This window comes from Cupressus sempervirens, chromosome 5, assembly GCF_028749045.1.
Source record: "Cupressus sempervirens isolate cs-2001-9-10 chromosome 5, ASM2874904v1, whole genome shotgun sequence".
NCBI lineage: Eukaryota > Viridiplantae > Streptophyta > Pinopsida > Cupressales > Cupressaceae > Cupressus > Cupressus sempervirens.
Window position 1 is genome coordinate 302,272,820 of NC_143122.1, and position 14,128 is coordinate 302,286,947.

General features: G+C 35.5%; 1 protein-coding gene across 1 annotated transcript in view; it reads right to left on the minus strand.

Annotated features, from left to right (window-relative positions):
- Window positions 1-4,600: 4,600 nt before the first annotated feature.
- LOC149555781 (PX domain-containing protein EREL1-like) overlaps window positions 4,601-14,128 on the minus strand; it is a 102,694-nt gene continuing 93,166 nt past the window's right edge. Inside the window, exon 11 of the mRNA XM_089829940.1 lies at window positions 4,601-5,453. Coding sequence (XP_089686066.1) covers window positions 5,130-5,453 — 324 coding nt within the window. The 3' untranslated portion in view covers window positions 4,601-5,129. The remainder of the gene's footprint in view (window positions 5,454-14,128) is intronic.

A 14,128-nucleotide genomic window follows, 5' to 3' on the forward strand; every position in this document is an offset into this window, starting at 1 on the left:
ACTCAAATATTAACCATATATAGATAAATAAAAATAAAAGCTATTTTTAATGAAACATTTAGATTGTAATGTTTGAAATATGGTGGCATTGCCTTCTATTTTTCAAGCATTACAAACATAAACATTATATACATATTTTTAATATGAAAAATACTTAAATAAGACACATATGTAATCCAATTAAATAATGAAAAAATATAAACTAAATATATGATTTTTCTATTTTAAGTGAATTGCTAACTTTAATAAAATATAAATTTCATTGGTATGGCGACATTGTCATCCACATTAATGATAACATTTGATAATGAAACATGAAAATATAATATTGTTCTGAAACATGCAAATGTAAAACTACTATGAAAGATACAAATCTAAAACATGCAAACCAGAACTATTTCAAGATATGCAAATCTAAAACTTGTATGAAACATGCAAATCTAAAATTGATTTGAAACATGTACATTAAAAATATGCAAATGAAAAGTATTATCAAATATATAAATCAAATAGATTTTGAAAGCAATTCTAAATATAAATCAAACATGCAAGACTAAACTATTATATGCAAATCTAAATAACTTGGAATGCAATTCTAAATCTACATGAAACTAATTGAAATTAAAATCTAAATCAAAGTAGAATACTATAACTACTTTTAAAATTAAATTTATATCTAAATCTAATACATAACTGAATCTAAATCTAAATGCAAAACTAAACTAAAAATAAATAAATAAATAAAAGTAGAAATCTCACCTGCAAAAAAATTACTCCAAAACTTCAATCAACTCCTCTTCAAAAACTTCAATCTACTCCAATAATCTCCACCTCTTCCTCCCTCCAAACACAAAATGAAAATGAAATGATGAACCTTTTTTTATAACTTGTGAAAGGCTCCTCATATCCCCCAGTGGATGTATCTTAACATTTCATAAATTTGTTTCAAATTCCACCACTGCCCAAAAATAATAACCATGAATGTGCATACAAAAAAATATTCTTAAAAAGAATTCATATTCAATTTTTTAATAATATTATTTAAGTCTTATTTTTTGACCCCTATTTTTTCGGGTCCTATCTTTTTGACTCCTATTATTTTGGGTCATTTTTTTTTGGACCTAACTAACCTCCATTTGGCTTCTTATTATTTCAGCCAACTATTATTTCGAGAATGCTTTATTATTTTTTTATTTAATAATTTATTATTTAATTAAATTTTTGTAACTGCTGGATTTTATTTCTCATTGACAAAAAATCTATTTTAAATTGATTTGTAAATATAAATTCCATTTGTAACTCCCATCAAATTTATTTTTTATTTCCATTTGTTAATAATTATGATTGCCATATTGCATTACACATTTTTATTTGGTTTTTAATATTTTTTGTGAATGTCAAATGACATTTTCTATTTCGTTTGTAACTCCCATCAAATTTATTTTCTATTTCTATTTGTTAATAATTACGATTGTCAAATGGCATTACATATTTTTATTTGGTTTTCAACATTTTTGCAAATATCAAATGGCATTTGCTATTTTAAATTAAATTTTAAAAGTGAATTTCATTTGTAACTCTCATCAAATCTTTTTTCCTTTATACGGAGTATTCCTTGGAATATTCTCATGCTGAAAATTGTTGCTCTCATTGTATATGCCTCTTGACATAATTATTTAATTAAATGAGCACCAAATAATCATGAAAAGCATAAAGATTGTAATAATTACACAATTTTGAACTCTACAACATTACATGATTGGTCATTTTATTGGGAGCCGCATGCTCAATCATTCAACATTTCACATGAGCTCTATTTTCTAGATAGCTTTTCCATCAAGCACAGTGCAATCAAGCATATTTAGCTTTCTATGCCCTCTTTCAAACTATGCATAGTATTTTGTATAGTTTGGCAATAATTACACCATATTGCATCATTTGCTACTAATAAAAGAGTTTCCAATAACCATGATAATTGTCATAGCTACCTCTAATTATTCAAACATGTAATCATAGTCTATCATTTTCTAACATTTTTTGAACTTTTTTGGTTAGTGATTGACCAATTTCTGCATCACCATTGAGACATTTTGTAAAGACTAGTGGGACATTTAATCAAAGCTACTTGTGTTTTTCGGAGTGAGCAACTATCGGTGCATGAACATAGCTAGCATAGGGTGATCATTTTAAAATGGCACTTTTTTACCACTTTATGCTCCACGATCCCCATAAAGAGATCCGTGAATTCCCAACAGTCAAAATCTTCAACTTATAAGCTCTTCACTATCCTACCGAGCTTCACAAAAAAATGACAATATCCAACTTATAGTTTTAAGAGTTCTAAGAGTGTGAAGTTAGCCTAGATGGCTACTAGGTCTTTTACCCTAGTATTTTCACGAGATTTGAAACTACACAACTCATCTCCATTTAATGGCATTCAACTAGCCTGTTTTCACCATTCCTTGGATAATGAAGAAAAAAATTTGTTTTGAATTCTATTCTTCAAATTATAGGTTTACAAGAATCATAACTTATCAATATGTTCTTTAAATTGTAATGCTGTGATGTGATTTTTACCTTAATTAATATATGTAAACAAATTGACTGATTAGGTGCATTTTGGCTCCTAGGGCATCACTATAGCATTACTTTTTTATGTTACATGTGCACTCTTTTTTGTGTTTTTTAATCATAGATAAGACATCGTTTAATTTTGTTATATGTTTATAAGCATCATTGAGCCTTTCACGATCAAGTGTGGCATATTTTCAATTGATGGCGGAGTTAAGGGGAGGGTCAAGCTTCAAATCTACAGCTTGTGCAATAGTTGTATCCTAAATGCAACATAAGATTCAAACTTAGGACCAAGTTATTTGTAAACTAGAACCAGCCAGATGATAAGACCTATAGTATTGGTTCAGCACAATGGAGGTGTAACTGTATGAATATAAAAACAAATCCCTGAGAGCCACTCAAACATTAGAGAAGAATTTGGAGCCAAAAATTGTCATACAACATATATTTTTGAAAGAGATACAACTACAATATGCTGATGGAGCTTCAATTAACAAAAATAGGCCTGCATGCGCAAACAAAGGACCACAACTCCCACGTTAGCATCTTGCCCTTTTACATTCATATGCCTGTCCTGTCAAAAATCAGTGTGAATCAGCTGGAACGATAACCTGAGTTACCCTTAACAGAGTCAGTATGAGCCTGAATTGTGTAGATCAGAAGCATAAATTTTTAAGAGGATGTGAAGTTAAAGCATATGCAGCAGTAAGACCTCAATGCCTGCAGAAAAATAGTACCGAATATAAGTTCAGAAGAAATGCTAAAGTGGACAAGATGATACACCCAACCACAATAAGAAAATGTTACGCTTAGAAAGCTAAAATTAAAATGTTTGTGTCTGGAGTCAGGCTCAGAACATAAAGCAACATCAAAAGTTGTTACCTTAAATGTAGCATTCGTAGTTTAGTGCCTGCAACCAAGAAGTTTGAAATATAAGATCTCGAGAATTCCCAACTATGATAAGGTAGAAAAACTAAATGCGACCCACCAGTTAGAACATGTAACAGATAGATAAGAACTGAAAAGTTCTATGTAATTCTGCAGTCAGGACTCTGAACATTAAACAACACCCTATCAAGAGAAAAGGTTTGAGGACAAATTGCCAGAGCCAAAACATGTTAGAAGGCCTACCCACATGAAAGTTTTAACAAAAAGATTTAGAAAGGTGTGCACCATGGAAAAGTATGAGACAAAGCTGGAGTTTTGAAACAGCGGCATATAGAAAGGCAGAAAACACAAGCAAAACCAGAAAGAGCTATTAGATTTCCACAATCCATTTGCATTACCATAACAGTTTTCTGGATTCGATTGTGTGTTTATTTTTAGCATCAACGTTTCTGATCACACTCCATGATCCATCATCAGGATTACAAATGCCACTGTTACATCTCTTGCTCATTTTTCATCCCGATGATGGATCACAGAGTGTGATCCAAAACGTTGATGCTAAAAATAAACACAGTCAAATCCAGAAAACTGTTATAGTAAAACCAGAAAGGTCAAGAATAAGCCTTTTCACAGAGACCATCATGCAGGACCAGATAGTCTGCATCAACTCAGTGGAATCTGAGGATTGATATAGATGGCCTGGACCTAACCAATGGGTCAGCTTAGCAGTTGTGATACCTGAATGAAATTTACAAGAAAACATCTAAAAATAAACATCTTCTCAGAAACTCATACATAATTGCTAACGTGCTATCTTTGTGGATAGCTTCAGACTAGGATATCCGATGTTAACACTTAATAGCACAGAGCATTCACAGAAATTTATAATTATTTACCATCACTTTGAGATGACAATAGAAAGGCATACCTGCATGACCATGAATTGTGGAAACAGCTGACTTCATTGTCCGGTTCATCAGATCAAATTAGCACACAGAAAACCAAGTTGAACAGTTTTGCTGCCTGTCAACCTGCTTTCTAGAAAAAAATATTGTACAAAAACAATTGATCCTAGAAATATGTTACCATATACACATGTTATCTCCAAAGTAATCCTCCAGAATCTCACTTTCATCAATTGCTGCCCAAAACTAGAACCTAGAGACTCAGAATTTATATTCCTTTGGTTTCAAGCCAAATAACTATACACAACTTTTGAGGTTGGCATTTTCAATCTCCTAGGATATAATGCCACTTATTTTCAATGAATTATAATCCATATACCCATGATTGCGTACATATTTATAGCATTCTCTTCATAAAGATATAATAGTATTTGTCTGCCACCATTTAAATAAAATAGTGACAATTTCATAAGAGGGGGATTAGCTGGAATGTTTCACAAACAGTGCAGATATTCAAATCTCAGAGAACATAGAACATGTACAAATTCAATGATTTTGAAGAACGTGTAGCATACAATCGGCAACACCACTGACCCAAAATTTCAGTGGCTCCAACAATTACATCTTCCGAGAGGTGCACTGCTTAAGATTCTTGAAATGCTTGATTTGTGAAATCCCACCATGTTTAGTATAAACGTGAGCTGCAAAACTATCCAGGCCCGTTTCTCCAAGGCAACCTAGGTTCCCTGTATACATCAAAGATCATTTCTCTAAAAACATATTTAAAACACTTTTCCTTGCAGGAGCTTCATCCTCTTCATCTTTTTCAGCTTTCTGATCTTCCAGAAGAGCTGATCGTGTAACAGAATTTACAACCTTGCGTAATTGGGCATTATCAATAAAAACATCAGTCAACATCTTGCGAACCATGGCCTCACTGGCAACTGCTTCCATGCCAATTGAATCATTTTTCCCTTCCAGATTCAACTTATTACCATTTCCATGGACTCCAGTGTTTGCTTGACTCACAACTGCTTGCTCAGTTATATCGGTGCCATCATCATCTTGCTGGGCAAGAAGCTGAGCCTGCAAGTATCAAACATAAAACAAATATCATTCAGCTTATATTCTCAGTAGTCATCCACATCATTTGTATTCCACCCCATTATGTACATTGTGTCATTTAAAGTCACTTCCTACATGACTTCATTTAGTTTGTACACACTACTAATTACAAAAACAGTTTGCCTCTAACAACTACCACTTTGTCAAGCAGTTAATTGATGCAAAAATCCATTAACGTTTGGAAGTTTTGCTGAGTTTTTGCCGAGTCTTAAGCTTTTAAACTATGACGGGAAGGATTCAGCACTTGATTCTTATATGGGGTTGGGAATAGGTAGTAATGAACAAATTATAAATTTTATTTTGTGTCTTTTAAAGATGTCGGAATGAGTATATCAGAAAACTTAAAATAAGTATTGTAAATGGTAGCCGTAAGATTACCTTCTTTCCCTGGCAGGTAAAGTCCAAGTAAGTTAGGAAGTTCTATTCTCCTTAAGCATTTATTATTCCTCCAATTGGTTGTAGTTCGGAAATATTTCACTGATGGTTAGAAACTTCTTCTAGTTGAATGGTAAAGGTAATAAAAAAGACACACATTGGCTTGAAAGTGTTGTTTATTACTGATTAATGGTGGTTTTGGCTTAAAGGGCCTCAAGATTCAGGGCATAACTCTTGCAGGTAAATGGATCTGAACCATGACAATTTTTTATAAGAAATAATATCAGCCTGGCTATGCCAGAAAAAAACAAAGACAAAAAAAAATTGAAACACCCTAAATTCTCACAATAACCTACCAGATCTTCAGTGTCCGTAGAAATTCGTAGGCTCGAGAATTTTTCTCAGGGCATTGTACATTCTGGAGGAAATAAAGTGATTTTACTAGCTCTACATCCATCTAGTGAAACATTCTGCTTTAGGTAAAGAGATATTCGGCTAAGTTGTGGACTCCAAAAGAACTAACAAACTTTGGTTACATGTTTGATTATTGCAAGTTGGTATCAGGGTATAAAATAAGAAAACTTTTCTACCTCTAAACCTCAAAAACAAAAACCTATTCACTTTTCGACAAACTTGCTTATAGTGCAGAATTCCTTGTTAGTCTATGGTCCAATACAGAGATATTGGATAATATCAGACATCTGATGGATCTCCCTTCACTAAGGTTACAAGTAAAAAGATCTACCTTAGCTATCTGACACTCAAATGTTGTTGACACCCTACAATCTCTGTGAAAAAGAAATTTCTCCAATAGACATTGAAAGCCAGTTTCGAACCATATTAGGTCTACATAGAACACAAAAAATCACTTTTAATGGTTGTTAATTTTGTTAAAAAAATTAATGTTGGGTCTCTGATAAGTGACGATGGTTTTGTTCCTCATCTGTAATACTGTTCAGTCCATTGAACAACTCTTTTTTTAATGTAAATTTACAAGAAATGTCTAGTCTGCTTTTTGGGGATGTTACGGGTTGGGACAATAAGTATGTTACTCAAGGCATGAGATTCAATTTTATTTCATTATGACTTTCAACTAAGAGTTAAATAAATTTTGGCTTACCCTTTACTGAAATTTGACACATTTGAGAGCTAGGAATAATGAACAAATTCAGGTCAAAAGAAAGCACCTTATGGGCTTTTATAATGAGTTCACTTTCCTTTCCATTGTCCTGCAGGTTACTGCCATAATGGAGATTCATAGAGACATATACACAGCATGCAGAGCATGCAGAGCAGTTAAAACTATATATATATATATATATTGTGAAATTGCTATCAGGATATAACTGTGTAGTTTTCGAGTCAAACTAATTGACCCATATTTCATGAGTCACACATGAATCCATCTCTCATGAGAATAAATGGAACACTTAGCACCCATTGGATCTAGGTGATGTTCACAGAGGTGAAGCATCGGGATTTCCCAAGAGGTCACCCATCCCAATACTACTCCATCTCGAGTGCGCTTTACTACGGAGTTTCCTCCATGGTTGAACCCACTCTACTTGCAACCCCATTTACATAACCTTCACCAAGTGTTGTGCCTTATCCACCAATCATTAGAAAGCCCCTTAAGCTCATCAAGTGAAAAGTAGGAGATATTTCCACAGCAAGTCAAATTGTGATATTGCTATCAGGACTTAACTATGTAGTTTTTGAGTCAAACTCATTGACCCATGTTTCATGATTGGTGATTCACACATGAATCCATCTCTCATGAGAATAAATGAAACACTTAGCACTCATTGGATCTAGGTGATGCTCACAAAGGTGAAGCACTAGGACTTCCCGGGAGGTCACCCATCCCAATACTACTCCAGCTTGAGCACACTTAACTACAGAGTGTCCTCCATTGTTAAACCCACTCTGCTTGCAACCTCCTTGTGGGTTATTATCACTGGGCAATTTGACTGGAGATTGACCACAATGGTAAGCCTGAAGAATTTTTTTCTTAAAATGGAACTAATGTGATTTGAGCAGCCAAATTTTGAAGATAATCAGATTTGAACAAGGAAATTAAAGGCTGAAAAAGGTATATCATCTTTAATAGAATTGCAACTTCGTTAAGAGGGAAGTCAAGACTTGCAATAAAGGAATGGTAGTTAACACTTTTAAGAAAAAGTCAGGATTAGAATTCGAAAAATAACAAATAGTAACTTCTTGCCTCACAGAGTAGGTGCACTCTACAGAACAGACCTTATTGACAGAATCAAAAAATGTACTCAGAATAGTGGAAATATTTTGGGCTCAAAAATATAGAGCTAGTTGGTTGAAAGAATGTGATGGAAATGAGCTGAAACAATTGAGATGACTGCACTTCCCTATGGTCCTAAAATCACTAACATCTTAGTTACAAGAAATGAAGCTATGTCACTCATTAAAATTTGTTGGCAATCAATAAAGGTCCCATATAGAGAAGTCTCAAAACAGGATATTGGATAACCAGCTAGGTCCAAGCTTGGAGGGTTGGCAAACCACACGCTGAGAGAAATAGGCCAATCAAGGTAGTCATGCTCAGCATTAGCGACAAACAAAATCTACTTAACAAAAAACAGCTCTTGTGGGGTTCTCGCTTCATTTTAGAGGAGGATTTAACTATGAGACAGCAAGTAGAAAGAAGGATGGAAATGGAAAAAATCAGAACAGCTAGAAATGAAGGCAAAAGAGCTTGGATGTTCAAGGGAAAAGCAGTTATTGCTCATTTTGGCCACCGCTACAATGAAGGGCAGCAAGAAGGCAACAAAGGTGCAACAACAAACACCTTAACAGGCAGTGATACAACAAGATCCATAATCACACCTAGCGATAATAACTCAACTTTGAGTCTTTCGCATCAAAATAAATAGCAATCAAGCTTAACCCAGGCGTCCTTAAGTTTAGTTTGTTGGAATTGCAGAGGTTATCCGTGGAGACGTGGGCCTGGGTTAGGGCCTATTGCGGAAGGCAAAGACATTATTTGTCTCATAGAGACACATGAGCATGAGGGATGTAAGACCCCATTGTTTGAAGGCTACTGGAAGATGGCAGTGTGGAATGAGGCAGCGGGAAATGGTAAAGGTTATGGAGGTATAATGGTTCTAGTAAAAGAAAAAGAAGGTCGTGTCATTCAGCTGGAAAAGACTGATTCTAATAAACAATTTATATGGCTCAAAATCGTGAAAAATAACACTCTTCTCAGGATTGCAGCTTGTTACTTTGCTCCACAAGTATCTAAAATTTATAAAAAGTGTGGTTTAGATCACAATGACCCTTATGCTACGTTAAAGAAAGATGTTGCTGTTTTTTCACAACGTGAGGATGTCCTTCTCGTTGGAGATTTCAATGCTAGGACAGCAAATTGGCAAGCAAGTATTTTCAGCTCCGAAGTAAATGATAACCCTATTTGGCTCACAGAAGAGAGAAATCATCCATGGGATAGAATATCCGAAGATGCTAAAGGCTGCAATCATTTTGGGGAAGAATTGATCACTTTGTGTGGCACATTTGATCTAATAATCTGTAATAGTTTGGCTAGATGGGCTAAGTCGGGCAATTTCACTTGCAACACATACAACGGGGCAAGTGTGGTAGATTATGTAATTTGTTCGCAGCATTTGTATAACAATATTGAAGAAGTTGAAATTGGAGAGCACATTTGGGATCTCAAATCAGATCATAGACCACTATACGTAAATTTGTATTGGGCAAAGGATAGACGGATTGGGGCAAAAATCCAAGGCCCTCAACACCCACCTTCTCAGGGCAGAATTTTGTTAACTTCAGAAAATAGTAACACTTTCAGGGCTACTCTTGAGGAACTTTGTATGGGACACCCTATGTATAAGCATGGTGTTAATAGTCATGATTTATCAAATCTGATTCACAAGGCTCTTTCAAAATGCAAGAGAGCAAAAAATAGAAAATCTGAAACTAATTGTTTTCCAGCCAATGCATGGTTTGATAAGGAATGCAAGAGGGCTAGGAGAAATCTAAGGGAGTCAAATAAAACTAACCTTGACATTAAGACCTACAAACAGATCCTAAAGAAGAAAAAAATCGATTTTATGTCCACAAGGAGAGGGGAGCTAATTTTCTTGGGCAGAAATAACCCCAAACGTTTTTGGAAAGAACTCCAACCAAGGAGGAAGCAAACTGAAAATAATATTACTACCACCCAATGGTTTGATTATGCTAAGAAACTTTATGAACAAGAGGGTGGAGTGGGACAGCCACCTTTGGTCAATGATACCACAAATATTTTTACTGTGCAAGAGATAGAGACAGGGATTAAGAAGTTGGGTGGAGGCAAAGCAAAAGACCTTGTTGCGCTTCAAGCTGAATATTTGAAGTGGGGTATGAAAACTCTTGCACCGCACATCACTGAAATCTTCAACAAAATCTGCCAAGAAGGGTTTCCGAAAGATTGGACAATCAGCCTTGCAATACCACTTTTTAAGAGTGGTGATGTTAACAATCCCTCCAACTACAGGACTATAATGATCAATCCCCTCTTTGCTAAACTTTTTGGCAGTATGATAGAAACTAGGATCAGCAAATGGGCAGAAGAAAATCATAAACATGCTAAAGGGCAAGCTGGTTTTAGGCCAAAGCACTCGACAGTGGATCACTGTGTCACTCTGAGACACATTATTGAAAAAGAGTGGGAGAAAAAGGAAGAGGTTTTTTGTTGCTTTGTTGACTTCAAAAAGGCTTTTGATACCGTTCCGAGAGACAAGCTTTGGTTGAGGATGAAAGAATTGGGGATTCCTAGGCATCTCAGAGCTGCTGCTCATAGGATGTACGAAGAGGTGAAAGTCAAAATCAGAACTTCAGATGGCATTTCAGAATGTTTTAGGAGCGATATCGAGCTCAAACAGGGCTGCCCTTTATCCCCTACTTTTTTTGGTTTATATATTGACAAACTGGAAGAGTGGTTAAACACGCAAGAGCGTGAAGGCATTCAGCTAGGGGAATTTGTTATAAAGCTACTCCTATATGCGGACGACCTCATTTTAATTGCCAAATCTGCTTGTGGTTTGCAAGACCATCTATCTTCTCTTGAGCGCTTTTGTAGAATGGTGGGGATGCAGGTCAATATCAGCGAAACCAAGGTTATGATTTTCTCTAATAATAAAAAACAGCATCAACATGAATTTTATTACAATGGAAGTGTTCTCGAAGAAGTTGCGGAATATAAATACCTTGGCATCGATTTCAACAAAAAACTAAGCTGGTCTAGCTGCAGGTATAAAAGGACATTACGTGGATGGAAGGCTTTCTACGCTCTTCAGAATAGGTGCCGTGAAGCGGAGTTGTGGGATTGGAAAACTATTCAAACCTTGTTCGGTCTTCTTGTGCTGCCAGTTGTTCTTTATGGGTGTGAATTATGGGCCAGCAGCACTACTATAGCACAATGGAAACAAATCGAAGGAATCCAAAAGTGCTTGATTACAAGCAAGTTTAAAATTTAAAGCACTGTTCCATATGACATCATGCTAAGTGAAATGGGGGCTGCGCCTATTGAAGCACTTGCTATGGTTCGCCTTTTAAGCTATCTAAAAAGAATCGAAAAAATGGAAGAGGATAGATGGCCGAAAGTTGTCTTTAGTGACACACTATGTAAGCGAAAAAGGACATGGATGCAACAAAACATCAAGTGGATGAGTAAATGGAATATTCATTTCAATATGTGCCCCACAAGTAATAAAGAAATAAAGGTCTTTGTTATGGAGAAATTCTACAAGAGAAATTGGGGAAGCGAGATTGGGAGGAAGAAACTATATTATATAAATGAGTTCAACCCCACTTGTGATCAACTCGAAAAAGTGTACATAGGAGCCAACATTTCTTGGAGAGCTAAAATTCTTATTGCTCAGCTGAGAACCAACTCTCACCAACTTCGTTGTGAGACCGGGCGTTGGAAGAGGCCAAAGGAGGCTTGGGAAGAGAGAATTTGCAGATTTTGCAATTCTGGTAAAGTGGAAACTGAACAGCACTTTATTCTAGAATGTGAGGCCTACAAGGATAGCAGGGATAAGTTTGCGGATACTATATGTGACAGTTCTTGGCATAACCTGTTCAACGAAGAGTACATTGAGAAATTGGGGGGGCTCATCATTAGTCTACACAAGAGGCGAACAGCGCTACTTCAGTCTGCTTGAGTTGTCTTGCTGTCCCATAGGCTATTTTTGGCCTCGTGGACGTTAAAATTTTATCTATCTATCTATCTATCTTCCTACATTTTAATGATGAACAAAGAGAGTGCTCTAATGAAACATATCACTTTCAAGATGTATTTCAAGCAGCATTTTCCCAAAAAAACCAGCATATCATTCAAGATGTATAGATGGCAGTCGAACAGTGGAGAACTTGAAAGACAGTACTCAAATGTTGTCATTCCACATGCCTCACCTTCATTCTGCAAATAACATAATGGAGAGCATGTTGATGCTTACCAATGGCTTTATGTAATGCCACTTTTAAGATGTTAACCAAAGCTATGGCATGCAAGTCAATAAAGTGCTTGGAAATTATTTCAAAACAGGACTTTGCGGCAACAAGGGAAATCTCAAATGGCATGACTGTTACATTATAATATTGAATCAGCAGAAAAAATAACTACGAATGGCACGTTGTTACAAGGCGATATGTACAAGACTTATAATAGGTGAGGATTTTCAATGAAAACCCTTGAGAAATTTGGACATAATCAAGATTGGAGGACAAAGAATTGCATTTCTACAGCCTACATTGCTTTAGTTAATGAGATACTTGAAATTTTTACAAGCAAAATAAAATATCGAGGAAGGGCAATGCATTATCACGGACTTTTTTAATTATTCTAGCTGATGCCTTAGAACTTTTAGAAAAGAAGTGGAAAAGGCTAAGTATCTAACAGTTGAAAATTACCTCGATTGTAGATCAAATTATGTATCTGTATTTTGTGCATAACAAAATGTTTGGTGAAGCTTTCATACAGGAACCTCAAGCTTCCATACGTGTCTTGAATTGGTATGAAAGAAATTCAGGTCAGAAGCTGAATAATCACTAGTCTATAGTATCTTTCTTAAAAAATGATTGAAATTTAGCCCAGGATCAGCAAGTTTTAGCATTTGAAATGGGCAGATTGCTTAGTGCCAATTCTGGATGCCTATAATAGATGAAAAAGCCTAGCCAGAGTTATGGAAAGCCTTAGCGAAGAACATACAATAGAAGTTAGCACCATGGAAGGGGAAATGGCTTTCGCTGGCCAACAAGATGACTTCAAGCAAATCTAAACTCTCAGAAGTTCAATAATGTAATGTTAGTTTTCAATATTCCAAGTATAACTGACAATTATATTTCAAATCTTGAAAGGAACTTTCTGTTAGGGAAGGATGAGGAAAAGAAGAAATACTACCAAGTTAGTTTGAATCAAGTATGCAAAGATAAGTCAGATAATGGGAAGATTCCAGGCAAACAAACAGATAACATTCCACAGTTCAACAACTCAAAAACTTTTGGGCCACCTACAATACTTTGCATTGACTAAATCACATAACTTGTGGGATTATGAAGAGCTGTAATGAGTCCATTTAAAGTTTGTCTTCTTTTTGTGAGGGTTTGAAAGCCAAGAGGAAAAGCTAGGCATTTGAAGATAATATAACCCATCTGCACTCTGCCCAATCATGAAGAAAATAATGCCCATGGTCTGGATATAGATGTAGATTAGCATATGGATCCCAGAACTAATTGTTTCAAACTTGGAGAAAATCATGATAATAAGGATGCCCAGGATTTACTAAGAATCATAATATAGAATCTAAAAAATATAATAGTAGTTCGATGCATTAAAAAAGGAGATGAGAGGCTCCATAAATAAGAAATTACAAGATGTTTCTAAATCAGAAACAATCATAAACACAGCAAAAATAGAAAGATATTAAACTAACTTAAAATACATAAATGACTATTAAGTTATTAACTAATAAATATAAAAAATATAACTACATTACCAGATTTTCACCCTAGACACTAAAACTGGGTTCAAGTGTAAACTGAGTTTGGATTCACATAGCGGTCCATGCTGGATTCATCCAGGGTCCATGTTTGGACCTGTGGATCTGTCCCAATTCGCTCCACTGCAGATCCAGACAGACTCACTGGTCCGATCACAGACCCTGGGCAAATCCAGCATGGTCTCAGGGGGATCCAGTGCGGATCCAGGCATACCCCCAGGGCCC